Consider the following 26,151-nt stretch of genomic DNA (forward strand, 5'->3'; position numbering starts at 1 on the left):
ATCATAGTATGTTATAAAATAATATATAATAATAATATTAGCTTATTAATGTTTATTTATTTATTCTTCTGTTTTGGATTTTCCCACATATATATAATAAGTTTTGGCATGCAGTGTTTAAGAAAAAGTTAAATCATGCAATCTGTGTATGAGTAAATAATAGGATTAATATTGTTAGTATCAACGTTTGCTGGTCTTATTAGCTGCTCTGATTCAGATTTACTAATTTAATCGAAACTTTTAGTCTTGTTCCTCCTAACTTCTTCCCGTTTTCCAGAACCATTTTTTTTACTCAAAACACGTGTGCAGAATATACGCGCAGTCTCACGTATATTTCTGTGAAACAAAACTACAATTAAAATGTTGGTGGGAAAGTGCATTTTTCATCTTATAGTAACAATAGATCAATTTGTTACAATTTATCCACCAAACTGTAAAGAAAATCAAGGGACGTGCATTCATTTTTACCAGCAGGCAGCATGCATGTAATATTTTATGCAACTACTGATGGAACTAATCAGGATTATGCTAGCGCAGTCCAAATCCAATGATGTCCGAATTGTGGGCATTACAATGTCTAAATTGACAAAAACTTGTGTGAGACGATCTCACGAGTCGTATTTTATGAGACATATAGCTTATTTGGATAATCCATGAAAAAAATATTACTTTTTATGGTAAGAGTGTTACTTTTTATGGTGAATATCGGTAGGGTTAACTTTTCTAACAGATTAAGATTCGTGAGACCGTGTCACAAGAGACCTACTCGTCTAAGTTGGGGACTAATAATAAGAACCAATAGCTGCTTGTATCTAGAGATAATATTGGACAAATGAGGCACCAAAAAATGTTATGAAAGTTTTATAATGCATTATTTCAACGAGAGAAATTCAGAACAACAGTAAATCGAGAAGATTAAAAGCATTTCAAAATATATGAATATTTATTTTTTTATTGTAAAAATAAAATTATTGTCAAATTTTATTTGGAAAAATTAAGTTTGTTATTTTATAAATTAAATCGTGTATGTATTAATGTATATCCCAAGACCTTAAGACTTAGGATTAATTTACTGTTTTGATTATGGTTCCCGTGCTCATTTTTATTTTTGGGAGTTAGGAACTAATGGTATTCTAATCCGAAACGGGGGTTCCATTTTATATATCTATGTTTCTCTACATCTGATGTGCCGTAGTGGATACACCTACTTTGTATATATACTAGCGAATGATGAATAAGTTAAAATAGTAACTATTACGTAAATGAATCATGATTATGATTCATTAATAGATCAAGTTGATTCATAAAAATTTTAGTATAGTTTTTAATTATTATTTGAATAAATATAATGCATTTATATTAAATATGTGATTTGTAGAAATAATATGTGTATTTTTGTATTTTAAAGTAAATTATATGAAAAATATTACTTAATTAAATGAATTATTTATTTTTATAAAAAATAATTAGTTCTCAGACAAAAAATTGTGTGAGACGATCTCACCGATCGTATTTTGTGAGACAGATCTTTTATTTGGGTTATCCATGAGAAAGTATTACTTTTTATGCTAATAGTATTACTTTTTATTGTGAATATCGGTAGGGTTGATCCGTCTCACAGATACAGATTCGTACGACCATCTCACAAGAGACATACTTTTAATCTCAAGTACACGTCAACTTGTAGGCAAAAACTTATGTGAGACGGTCTCACGGGTCGTATTTTGTGAGACGGATCTTTATTTGGGTCATCCATGAAAAAATATTACTTTTTATGCTAAGAGTATAATTTTTTATTGTTAATATCGATAGAATCGACCCGTCTCACATATTAAGATTCGTGAGACGGTCTCACATATTAAGAGTCGTGAGACGGTCTCACATGATACCCACCCCAACTTTTATATAATGTGTAGATATTTCTATCACCGTGTTCATCGCCATTAAAATGAGTTGTCTATTTTTTTAAAATCTGTCCATATCCGTAAATACATACGAACACACGAATTTTTTTAATCCAAAAAAAAGAGTAATCGGCCCATAAAAGTTAGGCCCATTTTCATCGGAAACCCTATTCCCCCAAATTGCCATCGTATTTCATCAGCTTTATTTCCTCCACAGAACCCTAACCTTGGCTTTAGCTTTGTTCACCCAGAGAGCATCGAAAGCTAAAGATGCCCGCGGGTCACGGTCTTAGGGCGCGCACTCGGGATCTATTTGCGAGGCCGTTCAGGAAGAAGGGTCCGACCCATCTGTCAACATATCTTCGGATCTACAAAACTGGGGATTACGTTGATGTCAAGGTTAATGGATCGATACACAAAGGCATGCCGCACAAATTCTACCACGGACGGACTGGTCGCGTCTGGAACGTCACCAAGCGCGCCATTGGAGTCGAAGTCAACAAACAGGTGCCAACAGTTTCTGTAGGGTTTTACCTTTATTTATCTGCAGGTTCCATCCAGTACCTTAATGGAGGGTAAGAGGAAGCTTAAAGTTAAATTTTTGTAAGTTGAATTACGTTTTAAATTGGATTATTTGATTTTGCTTTATTTAATCAATGTGCATATTTTGCGTTTTGAATCAAATTTGAAGTAAACTGTGTTCTAGTGCGGTTTTGGTGTGTGGAATATGCTTCTTGTAGAGGTTTGACAGTTGTGAACCTCTCAGAAGCATCTGCGACTCGGGCCAAAAGAAACATTAGTTAAGACGGGCTTATTTATTTGGGGGTCAGTTTTACTGATACTGAAATTGAAATTTCCTAGTTGATGTTTATTTTTATGTTTCTACTTGCTCATTTGTGTGTTCTGACTCATTCATTTAACCTTTGAACGGCGGTTGAATTGATACATAATGTGATCTTTATTGTATCAAGGTTGGCAACAGAATCATAAAGAAGAGAATTCACGTCCGTGTAGAACACGTCCAGCCATCACGGTGCCATGAGGAAATCCTTCAGAGGATCAGGAAGAATGATCAACTGAAGGCTGAGGCAAAAGCACAAGGTAAGATTATCAGCACCAAAAGGCAGCCAGAAGGGCCAAAACCTGGTTTTATGGTAGAAGGGGCTACACTCGAAACAGTCACTCCTATCCCATATGATGTGGTGAATGATCTCAAGGGTGGTTACTGAGGATTTGTTAGCAGGGCTTTGATTTTGATAATTTGTTTGCACAAGACTTTTTCTTTGGTTATGAGATGGCCAAGTAGCATATATATGGTGTTTTACTACATTACAAGCTCTGTTGAATGAGCTGCCAATATTGAATGTTTGTTTTGGCTATTTGATGCTCTTCAAAATTGTTTGGCAAATTATTTGAAAATAGCTTATTTACGTAAAATCGCATGTGATACATAGCTTTTTTATGCTAACTAAGGTCGGCGTACCATCGAAGGGATAGCTCTAACAGTGGAGGAAAATCAAATTTCATTTTTAAATGTTTCATGATTCTAAATCACGTCTTCAAATTTCGAGGATGGCCTTACGTACCCTCCGTGAATCTTCACGTCTTCAAATTTCAGGATGGCCTTGCCCTCCATGAATCTTCGGGATCATTTATTCAACTCGTGTGTACGAAAAACGAACATAAAAGAATAGATGCATGACATTATGATTAGGTCGATTATAAGCTTTTGATTGTGGATGTCATGAATTATTTTAAAATTTCTGGTTTTGTTATGTGGATTATTTTTAGAACAATCCATGATGTTAACGTCCTTGAAGCCCATGAAGTCATTTAATTAAGATCCTTCCAAAACATAGAATGTGTCGAACAGATTTCTGTTAAGAAAGAGTGAAGTCGTGTGTTTCAGTATCTAAGATGAAATTGTGTGTGTATATATCAGTATATATATTATTGTTTGGACAGAAAAATAATAAATGTGGGCGTGCGAAACATATATTATTTTGGAAAGAACTAATTTTGCTATTATGAACTAGATTAAACATATTTTACAGTAGATTAAACATATTTTACAGAGAAAATGAAAACTGAAACTTGAACTAATTAAAAAACTAAAAACATATGGAATTTAAACAATGAAATTGACAAGCTAGAAATAAACTTGCAAAAGTTTTTGTATTCTGAGTTGTTGATGATGCTTGTGTTGCCCTCTTCGGTCTTCCTTCCTCTTTTGTTCTATATGTAACCAAATGTCTTGTTATTGCATCACATCTATATGTGTGTGTGTGTGTATATATATATAATATTTCTCCATGTCCAATGGTCACAGTCTTGTTCTTATCTTTAGTCACTTTCGAAGTTTGAAAGGAATGAACGCCAAAAGCTTCCAGGATCTTCATCGGGCACAGCAGAAGTCTGTCAGCAGAATATATTTTAGCCAAAACGTCGGAGCTAAGCTAAAATTTAATAGGTTAGATTTAACTAAAAACGGGTTTATTACAGTTCCCTTCTTATATTATCCTACTTTATAATTTCTAGTTGGAATATTCTAGAAAGCTGACACTTTCTTATAAGAAAACCTCAAAAAAAACTTGGGTAAGAAAAAAATTTATAGATATATATTCTAGAACTAAATTCTAATATTAATTCAACAATTAATAGACTAGGTAGAAATTGATACCAACCTGGGAGAAAATCTGATCAAGACCAAGCCCTTCAAAGTTATCATCCATCTGATTCAGTACTCCATCAAAATTATCAAGGGAGCCGAAATCTAAGGAATCATCTAAGGGAGTCGTCCATCTCTCATGGTTCGCCTCGACCACCATTTCTCCATCAATCATGTTGTTGCTGGAAATTTCATTCACGTTGACTATGTTGTTCGAAACATTATGATCAGATCTTTCAATGTCCTGTGATTTCATGTTGTCAATGTGGTTTGAAATATTATCAGATATTTCAATATTCTGTCTCGTGTTTTCTGGTTCAAGCGAACCGATGGAATCTTCCACGGCTTTTGTGGGAGGAGCTTGCTCATCTCTTTCCATGGTTCTGACGAGGAATTTTGGTTGCATACCCTTGGGAATACGAGGGTATGATCCATATCTTTTCGGCCTCGAACGGCCATTCGAATCGTTGCTCTTCGAAGATACTGAACCATCTTGTTTGCGTTCATGGTTAGGTTTCCAACCTCGACGACACTTCTGCATCAAATTAAATGGAGGAGAAGCAAAGTTTAAGCAAATATGTGTGTGTCTTACAAGTAATTAACTTAATGATTAATATTGAAATATAAAAACGAATAATCATTCAACTTAATAATTTATTTAAGAAAATATATATTTTAAAAAACTATAATAATAAACAAACTGAATATACTTTAAGCATGGGAGTAATTAGAAAGCAACCAAACCTGAAGATGGCTGGCAACTTGCATTCTCTTCAAACCTGGCACATTCATTAGCTCAAGAATGTCTCTGGGAAAACATCCTACTCAAACATCAAATACATGTTCAAATCCATGTTAGCCTATTAAAGTTAAACCGAAGAAAACGGTTCGTGATAAGATGCATCCTATAATCTCGACCGCCAGATCCATTGTTCCCGGGGCAATCAGTGGAGATGGCACACTACAAGCTGCTAGGAGAAACTAAAGGATAGTGACGGTTTTTTAAGACCGTTGCTAAAAAAATCTGTCGCAAAATTTGCACAACTGTTTACTAAAAAACCGTGGCAAAGATTTGATTTTGCACAACTGTTTTTACTAAAACTGTTGCTAAATTTAGCATTTTCGTTGGTTTTTCGGGTATTTTCCCTCAGCGCATGAGCATGTACTCATTAAAATAAACAAAATCAAAACTCTATACTTAATTTTCTGACATCATAAATTTTATCAAAAAATCTCTGAAATCGCCCACTAATACCCATCTCTCTCGAATTGCATGTTAGTATATGGAGATGAACGATAAATTAAAAAAACAACGTGCGTGCATGTGCCAATGTCGTGCAATAAAATGAGAAAACATACTTCCTTCCCCGAGCTCCTCGACCGCCTTGACGAACTTCTCGTGAAGTTCTTGATTCCATCCCGTGCAACTCTTCGGCTTCTTGCTCCTATCACCACCGGTGCCGTCCTCCAACCAACCATTTCGATACACCATGTTTCTTGATCCGAGTCCTTGCACGTTGATGTTGGCTTCAATGCGATTGGGATGGATCATGTTCCCTCCACCGTTCGAGATGAAGTTTGAACTCTGGGTGGTGCTTATCGTTTCTCTGAATCTGGCAATTTCTTTGGTTTTTCGGGCATTTTCCCGGAGCACGTGTTGCCAAAGATACTTCAGCACTTCCATGGTGGCTGGCTTTTGGATGAACATGAAAGCTCCATCTTCTATGGAGCACTTCATCAACGCCATATTTGGGTTTTCGGACATCACTACATTTGATCACAAATAAAAAAAAACGTGATTAAACAAAAATTATTTAGCACGTGCAAAATAGTATCACAAACACATTTATTTAAACGTGCACATTATGTGCACAATATGATCACAATGCTCCCATACACACACACACACATAAATATATTAACACTTACGAATGACAGTGTAACCCATTTCGATTGCGTCGTGGGCAAGCTGAAATCCTTGTACATCGGATGGGCTAACATCGACCATCACAACGTCGTACTTCACCTTTTCTTTGGCCAACATTGACGAAGCAATGGCTGCCATACTAACTGCCGTGACTGTATTCGTTTATGTACATTGAAAATTTCAGATCAATTCTTCAAAATTCAATTAACTTAAATATTCATGAAATAAGAAAAGGAGACCGTGACTTGATATTAGCTGTCATCTTATATACCTTTTTACAAAAAAATTAAGAAGTAATTAATATTATATTATCTAAGATATATATATATATATATATATATATATATATATATTTGATTGGTAAGAATATTAGGGGAAATTATGTTTTTGTATGTTGGGATTCTTTGACATGCTTCAAATATCAGTTTGATCCTTTACATCAAAACATATTTATCAATTATTTTAAAAAAATTAGACTTGGAAAGAACATTTTTTCAAATAATTTCACAAACTTGTTACAATTTTTTTGTTCAAACACATTACTTTAATTTTTCACTTATAAAACGTCAAAACGTTTTAATATGTATGTGAACTTTGTTAAAATAATATTTTAATAGTATTAAAGCTTATTTTATATTTGTACAATTTTGTTATATATATATATATATTATATATCTTTATCTCTATCTCTTCTCTCTATTTTGATTTTGCTATTTGTACTGTTGTTGTTTAGCTTTTTTTTTTTGGTCATCCTCTTTTTTTATTCTTTTCTCCATTCTTCTTTTTACTTTAAAATCCTTATCCTTCTTATATTTTTTCTTTATCTCCCATCTTTTGGTCCGCCCATCCGATGAACCTTTATTAAAAGTAATGATTATAAAAACATTTTGGTGTGTAACATACATGTATACGTATGTATTGGGTTAAGAGAAGACAATACTTTAACAAAAACTTTTTTTGTTTTCAAAAGGTTTTTCGATCTCAAAATTTCTGACGTGTTTTAATTTGAAATTCCGTTTAAAGTAAATAAAAAGCGCGGAAAATAGAGATTTAATTTACCATCTTGATGCTCGGGAATATAAGAGCATGCTATCCAATTTATAATCAAAACAATTTTTTCGATTCAAAATTTATCTTGTGCTTGTCGAAATATTCGATCAAGCAATAAAGAATAGATCAAATGATGAAAATTTAAGACAACAAAAAGCGCGGGAAGCTCATATTTAAGTTACCATCGTGATGTCTGATTCCAAACCACTCTATATATGTATATATTACAAACTTTTCGACGTGTTTAAAGTGAATTAATCTCCACGTGTTCTTCAATTAAAAAGATTCAAATAAGCTAGGAATTGAAGAATCAAATTTAACCATTCAAACCTAATATAGCTAGATTTGAGACATGGAGATCTCAAATTTTCCCATTTTTGTTCCAATGACTTAACATATCAAAAGAGATTCGAACAACTAAACATATGATGGAAAATCAAAATCCAGAACCATGTAATAAGCCATGAATTTCTAATTATTAATTACCTTTGTATGAGTTGAACTCTAGCAATTTACTAGTCTCAAGAAGGCTAACCACATCATTCCCAACCAACAACACGTGAACCTCAATCACCATGTTTGCATTGAACAAATCCATTGAGAATATTAGACTTAGTACTTAAAAACCCTAATTTGAAGACAAGATTCTTGCGATGATTCAAATGAGAAAATGGGTATAAATAATGGATAGAAAGACCAAATTAGGGTGCTTATTTTTCTCTCTGGTAAGACTATCTTGTTGGTAGATATTTGTAACCGTCGTTTTATGCATTAAAGTAAGTGAGTGTGCTTTTTGTCATTAGATTGCTTACTCAATGCCACACATGTATCCAAATGACAATGTAGGGGACAAGACCAATTGTGGAATGAATGGGAAAAAAATTTAAAATCTTATTTTTGTTTCATCAGTACTTTGAGTGTGTTGTTTGGATAAATTTAGTTCAAACAAATTTGAATTAACTCCCGATCGACTAGCTTGAGCATTTTCATCTATGTTTACGATATATTTCAAAATATACATCTAAAATAGGTACATTAAAAATACAGGTTTGAACTTCTTGTTTAAATCAAATTAATCCATATATCGAAAGCATCCTTAACTATATATATATATATACTCAATTCGCATTATAAAATACATACAATATCCTTAAGAAGTTACGTTTGAGGGAGATGGCCACCACTAATTGCCACTTGTAATTCAACGCGATGGGTAATAACTGCTCATTATGAAAAAAGATTATCAGATTTCATCAATCCTTTTATATAGAAAGTTACTTGTGCTACCATGTCAAAGTTTTAAATCGGTTTTGCACTTCAGAATTCTGTATGCATTTTTTTTGAATTCTGAAAAATACGGTCAAATCTATCTTAAAAATATACAAGTTCTGCTCGATGTTATATTTCCAAGAAAAAGCAAAGCAAGCTTTATGTTGAAGTAATGAATGCAAATACGGTTAGATTGTACGTACAAGAAAATGTTTATTTAAAGGGGCTTTTTGACATACGAACAATGCACAATCTTTATTCTCGTTGCATGCTATACTAAAATACTTTCGCTTTACAGTAGATTTAGTTAACTCATTATCTGCTCTCTCTTTAATTTTACGTGCATGTGCGTTCAGGCTCAGATGTTGGAAGATTCTATGTCACACGAAAGCGTACTACGGTGTGTTTTAAAATAAACCGATGAACTTTATATATTTTTATTTTACAACTCAGCATATTAATTGAATAAAACATCATTAAAAAAATATTAAAAATATATAATATGTATATATTTATATCATATATATATATATATATATATAACAAAGTGGATTGTGTATTTTTTTAATATCAAATCCTATTGCTATTTCGGAAATTTGTTATGTTAAATCTTAAAATGTAAAGTTTTAACGATTAATTTTTCTCAAAGCTTGTTTTTCCGCATTTCAAAATATTAATATAGATTTCCTTGATTTTTATATAATTTTTTTTGGATTTATTAGTAATATTTTATAACATATATTAATAAATTCACATGGTATGTTAAATATAAATATATTTATAAATTTTGCCCAAAATCTCGTCGAGCTCATGGCATAGGTATGAGTCTTGTTCGTTGGCTTGTTTAGTGTCAAAGTAGCCTTTTTTTTTGTCCAAATTCAACACCAAAATCCGCTAATTTCACTTTTCCGGTTTGGTTTTGAGTGATTCCAACATGCCAAAAGAGACATCTTGAACCGCATCAGGCATCTTACCTTCATGTGTGGGTTTTTTCAGTGGAATGTCATCAATTGTAACGTGAATGCGTTTGGAATGAAGTTTATTATAGTAATATTTGGTAAAATTTTGTTCGGTTTCCGGTACAACAAGTTCTCATATAAGCATGCTGAAAAAATGAACAGATGTTTTTCAGATGTATGTAGAATCTATAGTAGGATTTTCTAAATGGTTACGATGATGACTTTTTTGGCAGGGGTGTCAATCGGGTGGGTTGGGTCGGGTTTCGGGTCAACCCGTGAATTTTTTTTTACTTTTTTTTCAACCCGAACCCAACTCGAATCCTGTAGTAGCCCGAATTTCAAATTGGGTAATTAACGGATTAATGGTGATTAAGAAGGTTTAATGTGTAATTTTGACCGTGGTCATGATCGGACGGACCGAAGATGGTTCGGTAGCTCCGAAGAGTTCGGATGATCCGAAGTGTAGGTTCGGTGGATCCGATCATGAGGTGTCAAGAGTTGATCGACACGTCAGTTTACATGCAAGTTCGGATGATCCGAAGTGTAGGTTCGGTGGATCCGATCATGAGGTGTCAAGAGCTGATGGACACGTAGGAGTTCGGACGTTCCGAAGTGGGTTCGGTGGATCCGAACATAGCCTATAAATAGTGCTCGGATTTCCTCATTTTGCATTACAAATTCTTGAGTTGTGTCTCATATTTGAGAGGTTTGGAAGGTTTCTAGGGTTAGTTGTCGGTCGAGCGATAGCCAAGAGCTGCCAGGATTGGTAGTGTAGCGACGCCTGAGTTACGAGGCAATCGACATCAAAGGGCTGTCGACGGACGAAGGTAAACCCTAAACCTTTGGTAGTACTGGTTTTGCTAGTTGAGCATGGTAGTATTGTTCATTGGGTATGCTTTTGATGCGTAGGCTTGTTCTAGACCTGATTAGCGGTGTTGCGTAAGGCTAGGCTTGCTGTGATAGAGGTACGAAAGTACTATCCGAGATATCTTGGGCGAGTATACATCCTTATATGTGTTGCATGATTATGTGGTGCATTGATATATGTCATATGATGCATGCTATTATGTCACGTTTTATGTTGCATGTTGCATTTCATGTTGAGCCGTATCTCCTTCGAGATAGCCTTTACTGTTGAGCTGTATCTCTTTCGAGATAAGCTATATCTTGTGGGGCCGCTCAGCCCTATCTTGTCTTGTGGACGCATGGACACCGAGAGTACACAGTGGCCGACGGGTCGGGAGGGCTTCGGTGATCCGGGACATTTTAGGTCCACGTCTGTTCTTGTAGTGGATGCAGTGACCCAGAGGAGTACCGCGCGGCACTATCCACTTGGCGCCTCTAGACTGAGCATTTTGAGATCCTTTGTTACTCCTGTTTCTTGACTACCCTGGTATCATATCATAGCATGTGCATTTCATATAGGCTTGTATACTCATGCTTTTGTACTGGGCGTTCTTATCGCTCACGTCCTCGGTTTTGTTTATCTTGGACACCCCATTCCCACGGGGCAGGCCTCAGGTTGGATGGCTCAGGAAGAGCAGGAGGAGGACAGTGAGTAGCTGGTTGGTTTAGGTTTCAGTACTCTTTGATTCGATATGGTTGTACCGTATACTTTCTTTTCATTCTGAGTTGTTATGGATTTTTCGATGGGGTTGTATAACTATCATTTGTTGACCTTTTCCGCTATTATCTCTGATTGTTATTAATTAAGTTAATTGCATGCTTAGTTCTTCATTAGTAGGTGATTCTGGAACGGGTCACTACATTTATGGTATCAGAGCATGCTTACGATTTTGGGATATAGATTCTGTTTTGGGATTTTCGTGGACCATTTTACCATTTTCCCTATTCTATCTTGTAGCGATGGCTGACCACTTTGGTGATGAGAGTAGTCAGGGAAGTGTAGGTCGTTGGGGTGACCAGGACGATCGTAGGCGTCATCGTGAACATCGTCATCGTCGGGATGGTCCTAGGCGTTTTGATTTGCACCGTTTCATTCAGATGGGGCCTAAGCCTTTAGTCGGCGGTGAGACTCCCGATGATGCTGAGGATTGGTTAGAGCGCATAGAGAGTTGTTTCCGTGCATTCCAGTGCACCGAGGAGCAGAGGATGGAGACCCTTAGTTTTCTTCTCGAGGGCCGTGCGCGCAAGTGGTGGCGATCGACTTCTGCGCCGATAGTCCAGTCCCAGGGTAGGGTGTCTTGGGCCGATTTCCGTGCAGCTTTCATGCAGCTGTATTGTAGTAGCCCGAATTCCAAATTGGGTAATTAACGGAGTAATGGTGATTAAGAAGGTTTAAGGTGTAATTTTGACCGAGTCATGATCGGACGGACCGAAGATGGTTCGGAAGCACCGAAGGGTTCGGAAGGTCCGAAGTGAGTTCGGTGGATCCGATCATTAGGTGTCAAGAGTTGATCGACACGTGGGAGTTCGGACGTTCCGAAGTGTAGGTTCGGTGGATCCGATCATGAGGTGTCAAGAGCAGCTGGACACGTGCATGTTCGGACGGTCCGAAGTGTATGATCGGAGGATCCGATCATGAGCTGTCAAGAGCCAATGGACACGTAGCGTTCGGACGTTCCGAAGTGTTGTTCGGAGGATCCGAACATGGCCTATAAATAGTGCTCGAATTCCTCATTTTGGTATTGCCATTTCTTGAGATTGAGTCTTTAGTGAGAGATTTGGAAGGTTCTAGGGTTAAGTTGTTGGTCGAGCGATAGCCAAGAGCTGCCAGGAGTGGTAGCGTAGCGGCGCCTGAGTTTCAAGGCAATCGACATCAAAGGGCTGTCGACGGACGAAGGTAAACCCTAAACCTTTGGTAGTACTAGGGAGTACTGGTTTTGCTAGTCGAGCATGGTAGTATTGATTGAGTATGTTTTTTTGATGCGTAGGCTTGTGCTAGACCTGATTAGCGGTGTTGCGTAAGGCTAGGCTTGCTGTGATAGAGGTACGAAAGTACTATCCGAGATATCCTGGTTGAGTATACATTCATATATGTGTTGCATGAGTATTTGCTGCATTGTTATATGTCATATGACGCATGCTATTATGTCACGGTTATTACTGCACGTTGCATTTCATGTTGAGCCGTATCTTCTTCGAGATAGCCTTTACTGTTGAGCTGTATCTCTTTCGAGATAAGCTATATCTTGGGGCCGCTCAGCCCTGTCTTGTGGACGCATGGACACCGAGAGTACACAGTGGCCGACGGGTCGGGAGGGCTTCGGTGGTCCGGGACATTTTAGGTCCACGTCTGTCTTGTAGTGGATGCAGTGACCCAGAGGTTGGACCGCGCGGCACTATCCACTTGGCACCTCTAGACTGAGCATTGTTGAGATCCTTTTGTGACTCCTGTTTCTTGACTACCCCGGTATCATGATCATAGCATGTGCATTTCATATAGGTCTGTATACTCATACTTTTGTACTGGGCGTTCTTATCGCTCACGTCCTCGGTTTTGTTTATTCTTGGACACCCCATTCCCACGGGGCAGGCCTCAGGTTGGACAGCTCAGGAGGAGCAGGAGGAGGACGTTGAGTAGCTGGTTGGTTTAGTTAATCGGTATTTTTGTTGACTTTTTCCGCTGTTATCTCTGATTATTGTTAATTAGGTTAATTGCATGCTTAGTTTTTGATTAGTAGGTGATTCTGGAACGGGTCACTACATTTATGGTATCAGAGCATGCATACGATTTTGGGATATAGATTTCTGTTTTGGGATTTCCGTTGACCAATTTACTAGTTTCCCCATTCTATGTTGTAGCGATGGCTGACCACTTTGGTGACGGGAGTAGTCAGGGGAGTGTAGGTCGATGGGGTGACCAGGACGATCATAGACGTCATCGTGAGCATCGTCATCGTCGGGATGGTCCTAGGCGTTTCGATATGCATCGTTTCATGCAGATGGGGCCTAAGCCTTTAGTTGGCGGTGAGACTCCCGATGATGCGGAGGATTGGTTAGAGCGCATGGAGAGTTGTTTCCGCGCATTCCAGTGCACCGATGAGCAGAAGATGGAGACCCTTAGTTTTCTTCTCGAGGGCCGTGCTCGCAGGTGGTGGCGATCAACTTCTGCGCCGATAGTTCAGTCGCAGGGTAGAGCGACTTGGGTCGATTTCCGTGCAGCGTTCATGCAGCTGTACTTTCCTCCAGCCCTTCGCCAGGCCAAGACGATTGAGCTCCTGAACCTTAAACAGGGGAGTATGTCTGTTGATGAGTATCAGCAGAAATTCTTCGAGTTGTTACCCTTTGCGCCTCATATCAGTGGCAGTTCTGAAGCCAAGTACGATCATTTCCTTCAGGGCCTTAACCAGGAGATCTTTGATCGAGTCACTGTCTGTGATAATCCTACTTCGTACGATGGGTTGGTGAACCGGTGTCGTCAAGCAGAGATCAGTCTCCAGCGTGGTAGGGCTATTCTTTCTTCTAGACCTCCGAGTGTTTTGAGCCCTCGACCTCAGTCTTTCAAGAAATCTGGTTCTTCTTCTTCTGGATCTGGATCAAGGTCTAGCGGTGTTGTTCGCTTTGGTGAGAAGAAGGATTCTTGTGCGCATTGTGGGAAGAACCATCCATCGGAGCAATGCCGATTAGCAGCAGGAGCTTGTTTTCAGTGCGGAGAGATGGGTCATCTCAAGAAGAATTGTCCTCAGCTGCGAGGTGGAGCAGGATCTGGTTCTGGATCCCAGACGACTGTTCAGCAGAGGAGACAGGGTCAGGCAGTGGGTAGTTCGAATCTTCGACCTCGTGCCCAAGGTCAGGTTTTTGCGCTGAACCAGGATCAGCCTGGGATGTAATTGTTATACAGTTGTAATGAAGAATATTTGCAGTGTATTACAATGGTGTTTTATTCTCTTGCCTAGATTTCGAGCACGAAATCGTTTTAAGGGGGGGAGAATGTAGTAGCCCGAATTCCAAATTGGGTAATTAACGGAGTAATGGTGATTAAGAAGGTTTAAGGTGTAATTTTGACCGAGTCATGATCGGACGGACCGAAGATGGTTCGGAAGCACCGAAGGGTTCGGAAGGTCCGAAGTGAGTTCGGTGGATCCGATCATTAGGTGTCAAGAGTTGATCGACACGTGGGAGTTCGGACGTTCCGAAGTGTAGGTTCGGTGGATCCGATCATGAGGTGTCAAGAGCAGCTGGACACGTGCATGTTCGGACGGTCCGAAGTGTATGATCGGAGGATCCGATCATGAGCTGTCAAGAGCCAATGGACACGTAGCGTTCGGACGTTCCGAAGTGTTGTTCGGAGGATCCGAACATGGCCTATAAATAGTGCTCGAATTCCTCATTTTGGTATTGCCATTTCTTGAGATTGAGTCTTTAGTGAGAGATTTGGAAGGTTCTAGGGTTAAGTTGTTGGTCGAGCGATAGCCAGGAGCTGCCAGGAGTGGTAGCGTAGCGGCGCCTGAGTTTCAAGGCAATCGACATCAAAGGGCTGTCGACGGACGAAGGTAAACCCTAAACCTTTGGTAGTACTAGGGAGTACTGGTTTTGCTAGTCGAGCATGGTAGTATTGATTGAGTATGTTTTTTTGATGCGTAGGCTTGTGCTAGACCTGATTAGCGGTGTTGCGTAAGGCTAGGCTTGCTGTGATAGAGGTACGAAAGTACTATCCGAGATATCCTGGTTGAGTATACATTCATATATGTGTTGCATGAGTATTTGCTGCATTGTTATATGTCATATGACGCATGCTATTATGTCACGGTTATTACTGCACGTTGCATTTCATGTTGAGCCGTATCTTCTTCGAGATAGCCTTTACTGTTGAGCTGTATCTCTTTCGAGATAAGCTATATCTTGGGGCCGCTCAGCCCTGTCTTGTGGACGCATGGACACCGAGAGTACACAGTGGCCGACGGGTCGGGAGGGCTTCGGTGGTCCGGGACATTTTAGGTCCACGTCTGTCTTGTAGTGGATGCAGTGACCCAGAGGTTGGACCGCGCGGCACTATCCACTTGGCGCCTCTAGACTGAGCATTGTTGAGATCCTTTTGTGACTCCTGTTTCTTGACTACCCCGGTATCATGATCATAGCATGTGCATTTCATATAGGTCTGTATACTCATACTTTTGTACTGGGCGTTCTTATCGCTCACGTCCTCGGTTTTGTTTATTCTTGGACACCCCATTCCCACGGGGCAGGCCTCAGGTTGGACAGCTCAGGAGGAGCAGGAGGAGGACGTTGAGTAGCTGGTTGGTTTAGTTAATCGGTATTTTTGTTGACTTTTTCCGCTGTTATCTCTGATTATTGTTAATTAGGTTAATTGCATGCTTAGTTTTTGATTAGTAGGTGATTCTGGAACGGGTCACTACATGTATTTTCCTCCAGCCCTTCGCCAGGCAAAGACGATTGAGCTCCTGAATCTTAAGCAGGGGAGTATGTCTGTTGATGAATATCAGCAGAAGTTCTTCGAGTTGTTACCCTTTGCCCCTCATATCAGTGGCAGTTCTGAGGCCAAGTATGACCATTTCCTCCAGGGTCTTAACCAGGAGATTTTTGATCGAGTCACTGTCTGTGATAATCCTACTTCGTATGATGGATTAGTGAACCGGTGTCGCCAGGCAGAGATCAGTCTCCAGCGTGGTAGGGCTATTCTTTCTTCTAGACCTCCGAGTACTTTGAGCCCTCGATCTCAGTCGTTCAAGAAATCTGGTTCTTCTTCTTCTGGATCTGGATCACGGTCTAGCGGTGTTTTCCGCTTTGGTAAGAAGAAGGTTTCTTGTGTGCATTGTGGGAAGAACCATCCATCGGAGCAATGCCGATCTGCCGCGGGAGCTTGTTTTCAGTGCGGAGAGATGGGTCATCTCAAGAAGAATTGCCCTCAGTTGCGAGGTGGAGCAGGATCTGGTTCCGGATCTCAGACGACTTGAGCAGAGGAGGCAGGGTCAGGCAGTGGGTAGTTCAAATCTTCGACCTCGTGCCCAAGGTCAGGTTTTTGCGCTGAACCAGGATCAGGCTGCAGATGAGACAGAGAGAGTCATAGCAGGTACTTTTCGTTTATGCGGTATTCCTGCTTTTGTTCTTATTGATAGCGGAGCATCACATTCATTTCTGCACGATTTGTTAAGCGTCATAAGTTACCGTATGTTTCTCTAGACGTCATTCTTTCCGTTTCTACCCCGATGGGTCATTCGGTGTTAGCAAAGCGTCTAGTGATGGGTTGTCCCTTAGATTTTGAGGGTAACGAATTGATTGCGAATCTTATGATCTTGGAGATGGAAGATTTTGATTGTATTCTAGGTATAGACCTATTGACTACCTACCGAGCTACCGTGGATTGTTACCAGAAGCTTGTTCAGTTTCGTACGACTGAGAGCTCTAGTTGGTTTTTCTATGGTGAGGGAGCGCGACCTCCGATGCCAGTGGTATCTGCTCTGAAAGCCTGTCGTGCTTTAGAGGCGGGCGGGGAAGGCTACCTCATCTATGCGATTGATTCTTCCACAGGTAGTGTTGGTATAGATGATATTCCAGTGGTTTGTGAAGTTCCTGATGTTTTCCCAGATGAGATTCCTGGTTTTCCTCCGGTTAGAGAGGTGGAATTTGGCATTGAGTTAATGCCAGGGACTGCACTGATTTCTCGTGCCCCCTATCGTCTTGCTCCGTCAGAGATGAGAGAATTGAAGCAGCAATTGCAGGACCTTCTTGATAAAGGTTATATTCGCCCGAGTGTTTCACCTTGGGGAGCTCCAGTCTTGTTTGTCAAGAAGAAAAAGGATGGATCGATGCGATTGTGTATTGATTATCGCCAGCTGAATCGTGTGACGATCAAAAACAAGTATCCATTACCTCGTATCGATGATTCGTTCGATCAGCTTCAGGGTACCTCTGTTTACTCCAAGATTGACTTGCGATCGGGTTATCATCAGATGAGAGTTAGGGATGATGATATTTCCAAGACTGCATTTCGTACTCGATATGGGCATTACGAGTTTCTAGTTATGCCATTTGGATTGACGAATGCGCCAGCAGTGTTCATGGATCTGATGAATCGAGTCTTTCGGGATTTTCTAGATCAGTTGTGTTCAACAACAATTGAGATGTAATAACGATGTTGTTATTTCGTTTTGTTCATTCTCTAAGCCTGATTTCGAGGACGAAATCTTTTAAGGGGGGGAGAATGTAGTAGCCCGAATTTCAAATTGGGTAATTAACGGATTAATGGTGATTAAGAAGGTTTAATGTGTAATTTTGACCGTGGTCATGATCGGACGGACCGAAGATGGTTCGGTAGCTCCGAAGAGTTCGGATGATCCGAAGTGTAGGTTCGGTGGATCCGATCATGAGGTGTCAAGAGTTGATCGACACGTCAGTTTACATGCAAGTTCGGATGATCCGAAGTGTAGGTTCGGTGGATCCGATCATGAGGTGTCAAGAGCTGATGGACACGTAGGAGTTCGGACGTTCCGAAGTGGGTTCGGTGGATCCGAACATAGCCTATAAATAGTGCTCGGATTTCCTCATTTTGCATTACAAATTCTTGAGTTGTGTCTCATATTTGAGAGGTTTGGAAGGTTTCTAGGGTTAGTTGTCGGTCGAGCGATAGCCAAGAGCTGCCAGGATTGGTAGTGTACCGACGCCTGAGTTACGAGGCAATCGACATCAAAGGGCTGTCGACGGACGAAGGTAAACCCTAAACCTTTGGTAGTACTGGTTTTGCTAGTTGAGCATGGTAGTATTGTTCATTGGGTATGCTTTTGATGCGTAGGCTTGTTCTAGACCTGATTAGCGGTGTTGCGTAAGGCTAGGCTTGCTGTGATAGAGGTACGAAAGTACTATCCGAGATATCCTGGGCGAGTATACATCCTTATATGTGTTGCATGATTATGTGGTGCATTGATATATGTCATATGATGCATGCTATTATGTCACGTTTTATGTTGCATGTTGCATTTCATGTTGAGCCGTATCTCTTTCGAGATAGCCTTTACTGTTGAGCTGTATCTCTTTCGAGATAAGCTATATCTTGTGGGGCCGCTCAGCCCTATCTTGTCTTGTGGACGCATGGACACCGAGAGTACACAGTGGCCGACGGGTCGGGAGGGCTTCGGTGATCCGGGACATTTTAGGTCCACGTCTGTTCTTGTAGTGGATGCAGTGACCCAGAGGAGTACCGCGCGGCACTATCCACTTGGCGCCTCTAGACTGAGCATTTTGAGATCCTTTGTTACTCCTGTTTCTTGACTACCCTGGTATCATATCATAGCATGTGCATTTCATATAGGCTTGTATACTCATGCTTTTGTACTGGGCGTTCTTATCGCTCACGTCCTCGGTTTTGTTTATCTTGGACACCCCATTCCCACGGGGCAGGCCTCAGGTTGGATGGCTCAGGAAGAGCAGGAGGAGGACAGTGAGTAGCTGGTTGGTTTAGGTTTCAGTACTCTTTGATTCGATATGGTTGTACCGTATACTTTCTTTTCATTCTGAGTTGTTATGGATTTTTCGATGGGGTTGTATAACTATCATTTGTTGACCTTTTCCGCTATTATCTCTGATTGTTATTAATTAAGTTAATTGCATGCTTAGTTCTTCATTAGTAGGTGATTCTGGAACGGGTCACTACAAATCCGAAGCAACCCGAAAACCCCTAATCCGAACACGAACCCGTATAACCCAATTCAACCCGTCTAACCCGCCTAACCCGAATTTTATTAATTTTTTTTAAATTTTTTAAAAAAATTAATGAAAAAAATTCAAAAAAAAAATAATAATAATATTTTAATTTAAACACATAATAACAAAATTTTTGTAGTAGCCCGAATTCCAAATTGGATAATTAACGGATTAATGGTGATTAAGAAGGTTTAATGTGTAATTTTGACCGAGTCATGATCGGACGGACCGAAGATGGTTCGGAAGCACCGAAGAGTTCGGAAGGTCCGAAGTGAGTTCGGTGGATCCGATCATGAGGTGTCAAGAGCAGCTGGACACGTGCATGTTCGGACGGTCCGAAGTGTATAATCGGAGGATCCGATCATGAGCTGTCAAGAGCCAATGGACACGTAGCGTTCGGACGTTCCGAAGTGTTGTTCGGAGGATCCGAACATGGCCTATAAATAGTGCTCGAATTCCTCATTTTGGTATTGCCATTTCTTGAATCCAGGGTTAAGTTGTTGGTCGAGCGATAGCCAAGAGCTGCCAGGAGTAGTAGCGTAGCGGCGTTTGAGTTACGAGGCAATCGACATCAAAGGGCTGTCGACGGACGAAGGTAAACCCTAAACCTTTGGTAGTACTAGGGAGTGCTGGTTTTGCTAGTCTAGCATGGTAGTATTGTTCATTGGGTGCTTTTGATGCGTAGGCTTGTGCTAGACCTGATTAGCGGTGTTGCGTAAGGCTAGGCTTGCTGTGATAGAGGTACGAAAGTACTATCCGAGATATCCTGGTTGAGTATACATTCTTATATGTGTTGCATGATTATGTGGTGCATTGATATATGTCATATGATGCATGCTATTATGTCACGTTTATTACTGCACGTTGCATTTCATGTTGAGACGTACCTCCTTCGAGATAGCCTTTACTGTTGAGCTGTATCTCTTTCGAGATAAGCTATATCTTGGGGCCGCTCAGCCCTGTTTTGTGGACGCATGGACACCGAGAGTACACAGTGGCCGACGGGTCGGGAGGGCTTCGGTGGTCCGGGACATTTTAGGTCCACGTCTGTCTTGTAGTGGATGCAGTGACCCAGAGGTGTACCGCGCGGCACTATCCACTTGGCGCCTCTAGACTGAGCATTGTTGAGATCCTTTTGTGATTCCTGTTTCTTGACTACCCTGGTATCATATCATAGCATGTGCATTTCATATAGGTTTGTATACTCATACTTTTGTACTGGGCGTTCTTATCGCTCACGTCCTCGGTTTTGTTTATTCTTGGACACCCCATTCCCACGGGGCAGGCCTCAGGTTGGACAGCTCAGGAGGAGCAGGAGGAGGACGTTGAGTAGCTGGTTGGTTTAGTTATCGGTATTGTTTTGATTCGATATGGTTGTATTGGGTATTTTATTTTGAGTTATTCTAGACTTCGATTGGGTTGTATAATCGGTATTGTTGTTGACTTTTCCGCTGTTATCTCTGATTATTGTTAATTAAGTTAGTTGCATGCTTAGTTCTTGATTAGTAGGTGATTCTGGAACGGGTCACTACAATTTTCGATTTAAATTTGAAAGTTTAATCGTAGAAAATTAAAAGTATATTTACTAAATCAAATAAAAAATTGTTAAAAAAATAAAAATATGCAAAATAAATATCAAATGATGAAAATTTAGCACATAAATATACAATAAATTTTGTTCAAACATACAATATATAAAAATATAGGTAATATTTTCAAAAAAAAAGTTCGTGGGTCAACCCGCGACCCAACCCGACCCAACCCGAAACCCGCCTAACATGACACCAACCCGAACCCAACCCGAACCCGAAAAACCCCAATCCGAACCTGATTTTTTTCGTATTGGATTGTGTCGGATTGATGGATCGTGTCGTATTTTGACACCCCTATAATATTTTGTTGCAATTGATGGCGCTGATTCTGAATATAGTTCCCTTTGCAAGTTGGATTTGTATGGTTTTAAGAAGTTTTAACAATTATTGCACGATAGAATAAGCTTGTGTTTTCCTGCGCAGAGCTGCTCTTTGTATTCTCGAATCTGTCTCAAAATCTCAATTTTATTTAGCGCACAGAGAATTATGGGTGGAAACTGTACGTAGGTTAAACTCTATATCAAATGGTTTCGATTCGACGCTTAGATTTCATAAGATCGTCGACAATGTTACCTATTGTTTCCTGAACCAGAGAGCAAAGCCAATCATGATTGATCCTGGCCTGATCTACTTATCCAAAAAATTTTGATATTGCTTCGACCCCTCAACGTCACTAGCTCGCTGCCAACATCTTTTAAGTTGTTTACTGGTGAGAGCGCAGCGCATCATGAAATCGACCTCTCGTAAGCCAAGGGTTGGCTCGACGGGCATTATTGGATAGCACCTTTTATGAAAGATATGAACAAAGAATTTTAAAGAAAACTAGTGTGTTTTCTGAATTTTATGAAGCCAGCAATGAAAAAGAATCCATGGTTATTTATTGGAACCCGTGTATCTGATACTATTAGCTTTCACTACTTAGACAGTTAATTATTAGTTGGCATATCAGTTCACGATTTTTTGTTTCTGTTAGTTAGTTGGTTAACTGGTACAATAGCGGATGTATATATATGTACAAAACTCTGATTCAACATTCAAGTGTGAGAAATAGAAGTTAAATTTTTCCCTCTCTGTTCACACTCAATAGATACAGGATTTACATTGCTCGATCATTAATACCAATTTCTATGACACAATGGCTAGAGGGATAAAACTCCATTTTAATCTAATTAGTTAATTCAAAATACAATCATCTCCCCCTTACATAGGTAGGAAGCTCAGACAATGAGACTGAGTACCCTAGCTAGTTGCGAGGCGATGATTCGGGGTGTTCAGGCATGACCCTTTTGCCAATAGGTTGCGTTATCATCGTGTTAAAGATTGTGACTTGTGCAACTCATAGTTGGAAAGAACCGTTCGAGTGTATATATACAATTTTTAAGAACTTAATTCAATCAATTTGACACATCTAACTAGGGATGGCAATTTCCCCCGCGGGTTTGGGGCCCCGCGGGGAAAACCCGAAACGGGGATGGGGATCCCCGATTTTTTCGGGTTTGGGTTCGGGTTCGGGGATTTTTTTAAATCCCCGATGTAGTTCGGGGCGGGTATGAGATTACTATCCCCATCCCCGAAATCCCCGAACCCGCCCCGAAAATATATTATCAATAATAAAATAATAGTATTATTAGTATTAATAATATAATTTTTAAAATATTAATAATATTATTATTGTTGATATTGATAATAATATTAATATTAAAATTATATCTAATAATAATATATAATAATAAGTTTTGGTTTGAGAAAATATCCGAATCCGTCATCGTCTTGCCATATTAATATTTTTGAAATGGGGATGGGGACGGGGATGGTAAGTTGATCCCCGAAGTTTCGGGTTTGGGGATTCCCCGAACCCGAAAAAACGGGGATGGGGGCGGGGATGGGGGTGGGGATGGCATTCGGGGATGGGGATGGGAATGGCAAACCCGCCCCCGCCCCGGCCCATTGCCATCCTTACATCTAACACATCTATGACATAGGAATAGAGGAGCGTAAATTTACAAAACATTAGAGAGTGGCTTATAAGATAGTCGAACACATAAAAGTGAATATCAGCTCTGACACTATGTTAAGATTGTGAATGAATATAACTTCACCTTATAAACTAGTTCGAGGGGGATTGTCCAACTCTATATTTACAACTCCTAATAACTTAATCTAGTTTATGTGAAACATCTAACATGTTGTAAAAATTATGATTTTTTTGTCCTTTTTTTTCTTGGGAACTCACGGGTGCTACTCTTCGGTGTGCACTGAGTAAACTCTAGACTAACGAAAAATCCAGCAAAACATGTTATATGTTATTTTTGGTTGCCTTATTTTTTAATATTATTTTTCAAGAAAATTAAAATTATTGATTTGAAGATTTTTGAATATAGAAAGATAATGAAGAAAATATTTGTTTGAATATGTTTTAAAGATATGATAAATATATTTGATAACATTATCTTGAAAAGATATGATGCAAGATTTGAAAAAAATAATTTCTATTGTAGAGATGATGAGGTCTTCAATATAAAAGAGTTATATTATTATGAGAGAGTGTGAGTTGTTGTGAGCGACAAGATTCGAACATCGTCATTTTATCATTTTGTTTCGAGAGCTTTTCTATGGTCGATGGTACACAAATGTTTACTGATTGATGATTCATTCCTTGTGAGACTAAAGTGACGTTCTCGAAAGATAACATTCCTCGTATTATCGAAAAGAGTACGAGTTTGTGGATATTGAAGACGAGTTATCTCATCAGATGAAGTCTATTAAATATGTTCGTCATATAGACATAAGTTAAAAAGATAAAATCTTTTATTTGAATAAGTCCTTATATGAGTGTAACATATGAGATTTAATTGATTTGCTTGATATACGGGCATAGTCCCGTGAATATAGGTTGGTTGTACCGAATCACATTAAAATTGATTGTGTCTTTTATTTTGCTTTCGGTTTTTTTACTTATCAATTGAGTTAACTATGAAAACTAGGCAAAATAAGAGCAAATCGGATCCATACACATTATTCAAGTAAATCATATGTGATAAGCTCACTCGGAAAAGTGATTAAAGAGAAATATAATTTTTGACCAGTAAAATGAAGTGTGGTTGCCATTTCTCTCTTGACATGTTGCAAACTATGAATTTTAGCCTTATACTTTATTTGGATACCTTTAAATTCCATTAAATTTAAATTATATCACGTTAATTGATTTTAACTTCTCACCAAATTAAGTCGTTTGAAATTAATTCAGCAGGGTTCAGTGTTCTATCAAACATACGAATTAAATCTTTTAAATCTTACAATAGTTTAAAATGTAAAACTTCAATTGTTCTCATAATAAAAATATTATTGCTCTTGAACATATCGATCAAATATTTTACCAAATCCATATGGTCTATCCAAAAACAAGGTAAGGAATTTCCTTGTTCAATTTAGGGCTACACTAAACAAATTGTTCAAAACCTAATAATCCTAATTTTTTCAACCTAATCGAACTAACCAAAATTTTAATAAAAACCGAAAAAATCGAATATTATTAAAATTAGCAGTGGCCGAACTAACCAAGTTTATTAAAAAATCTAATCAAAACAAATTTTATATATTAAAATATTGATATAATTGATTTTTTTTATTTAAAAATATATATATTCAATTTAACCTAAACCAATCTAACCAATTTTTTTTTAAAAAAATAGAAAACTGTGATATTCCAAATTAATCGATTATTTTGTTTTAACCAATATTATCCTCTCCTCCGTCATCGTTTTCCACCGCCTTTGATCTCTGTGGATTTCTTTTTATATTCCCTTGGTTACGTTCTTGCCGAATTTAATATCTTGCTCCTACACGTACAATCATTCTTCTTCATTCCATTCATTTTTGGTTTATACTATAAGGCCAAATAATTTATATATATAAATATAAATGGACCACTTATCCATCTACCGACGACTTCACAATTTTTGCGTATATAATTCTCATACGTATAACCAAATATTTTATGTGATATGACCCAAATATATATAAATATAATTTTGTTATGTTGTTCACCAATCATGATTCCCGTCTTATCTTATGATATATGAAGATAAAAATATAGTGGTCTTCCAATGAGATAATACTCACATAATGAATATGTAAGTTTGATATATTTCTTCATATGTAATGGCTGAGTGTTACATCATTGATGAATATTGTTAGTGAGCAATATATATTGTTAGTGAGTAGTATATACAGTTTTGATATGCTGCACATCTACCGTGCACACTTATATGAGCACCGATGATGTGTCACCCACCCATTGAATGTTAGTGATATTTTGCTTAGGAGATTTTTACAAGGGCATTTGTTGGTTATCCATCCAACATTCTGTGAGGCAGACGTAACATGTTGGGTTAGCCTCTAGCATTACAATTTATAAAATTTATTTACCCAAAAATTTAAATATTATTGTACAAATATTCTCGATTGAGCTCCATTCCAGCTAGATTCCTTACTTCTCTGATTATTATTTTATATTTCGAATATACTCTTTAATTCAATTTTTTAGCTTCTGTCACACTCCAAGAGAATTAATTTAATTTAATTTAATTTATTTGAACCCAATCAATCATAAGGAATTAGTCAAGGAAACAACCAAGATATTTAACCAAACATGAAAGACTTTAATTCATTTCATTTAATGCCTTCATTAAAAATCAGGTACGGTCTCAAATATAATTATAAATTTTATTAAATGTAAATATAAATTATTTTTTATTAGATGGAAATTTTATGCCTTTGCATTAAATTTTGGATAAACATGCACAACATTTTTTGGTCTTGATTAAATTATTAATTTAAATGAAAATGATAAGCTTGTCCTGTGTATATGCTTTTTTCAATTATTTAAGATATCCCATACAAAAACAACTAATCTAGTTATCCTTTTTGTCATATATATTTAAAATTTTCTTCATAACATTAAATTTATTAAAATAATAATTATTAAAAAAATACTAATATTCTCTACTGCAAAATCAATTTAAACAACGAACAAACTATATAAAAAATATCTTTAATTGGATAACATAATTCTCCATCTTGTAATAATAATTATTGGGACAAGAGTATCCAAATATATTTAAATTTATTTATCAAAATGATATAATTACTTTTAAAATAT

At 38.2% G+C, this 26,151-nt stretch overlaps 3 protein-coding genes across 3 annotated transcripts; 1 reads left to right on the top strand and 2 right to left on the bottom strand.

Moving 5' to 3' along the window:
• The first annotated feature begins 2,095 nt into the window (after positions 1-2,095).
• On the top strand, positions 2,096-3,283 carry LOC140839953 (large ribosomal subunit protein eL21z/eL21y-like). The gene is made up of 2 exons (XM_073206973.1): positions 2,096-2,411; positions 2,876-3,283. Exons 1-2 carry the CDS (start codon positions 2,175-2,177, stop codon positions 3,131-3,133), a joined length of 495 nt encoding a protein of 164 aa, XP_073063074.1. The 5' UTR covers positions 2,096-2,174; the 3' UTR covers positions 3,134-3,283.
• An 814-nt stretch (positions 3,284-4,097) lies between these two features.
• Positions 4,098-5,426, bottom strand: LOC140838119 (uncharacterized). Its single transcript, XM_073204200.1, has 3 exons — positions 5,317-5,426; positions 4,589-5,107; positions 4,098-4,319 (listed from the first exon to the last, which is right to left on the bottom strand). Exons 1-3 carry the CDS (start codon positions 5,362-5,364, stop codon positions 4,248-4,250), a joined length of 639 nt encoding a protein of 212 aa, XP_073060301.1. The 5' UTR covers positions 5,365-5,426; the 3' UTR covers positions 4,098-4,247.
• A 1-nt stretch (position 5,427) lies between these two features.
• LOC140839298 (two-component response regulator ARR11-like) lies at positions 5,428-8,126 on the bottom strand. The gene is made up of 4 exons (XM_073205936.1): positions 8,036-8,126; positions 6,502-6,651; positions 5,932-6,339; positions 5,428-5,432 (listed from the first exon to the last, which is right to left on the bottom strand). The coding sequence occupies exons 1-4, from the start codon at positions 8,124-8,126 to the stop codon at positions 5,428-5,430; spliced, it is 654 nt and encodes a 217-aa protein (XP_073062037.1).
• Positions 8,127-26,151: the final 18,025 nt, after the last annotated feature.

The sequence above is a fragment of the Primulina eburnea genome, chromosome 8 (genome assembly GCF_022965805.1).
Source record: "Primulina eburnea isolate SZY01 chromosome 8, ASM2296580v1, whole genome shotgun sequence".
Lineage (NCBI taxonomy): Eukaryota > Viridiplantae > Streptophyta > Magnoliopsida > Lamiales > Gesneriaceae > Primulina > Primulina eburnea.

Coding starts and splice junctions, on each gene's coding strand:
- LOC140839298 (XM_073205936.1), bottom strand. CDS start 8,126: ATGGTGATTGAGGTTCACGTGTTGTTGGTTGGGAATGATGTGGTTAGC. Junction 6,652..8,035: donor AGAGTTCAACTCATACAAAG/GTAATTAATAAT, acceptor AAACGAATACAG/TCACGGCAGTTAGTATGGCA. Junction 6,340..6,501: donor AATGGGTTACACTGTCATTC/GTAAGTGTTAAT, acceptor GATCAAATGTAG/TGATGTCCGAAAACCCAAAT.
- LOC140838119 (XM_073204200.1), bottom strand. CDS start 5,364: ATGAATGTGCCAGGTTTGAAGAGAATGCAAGTTGCCAGCCATCTTCAG. Junction 5,108..5,316: donor AAGTTGCCAGCCATCTTCAG/GTTTGGTTGCTT, acceptor AATTTGATGCAG/AAGTGTCGTCGAGGTTGGAA. Junction 4,320..4,588: donor TTGATCAGATTTTCTCCCAG/GTTGGTATCAAT, acceptor TTCTGCTGACAG/ACTTCTGCTGTGCCCGATGA.
- LOC140839953 (XM_073206973.1), top strand. CDS start 2,175: ATGCCCGCGGGTCACGGTCTTAGGGCGCGCACTCGGGATCTATTTGCG. Junction 2,412..2,875: donor GAGTCGAAGTCAACAAACAG/GTGCCAACAGTT, acceptor TATTGTATCAAG/GTTGGCAACAGAATCATAAA.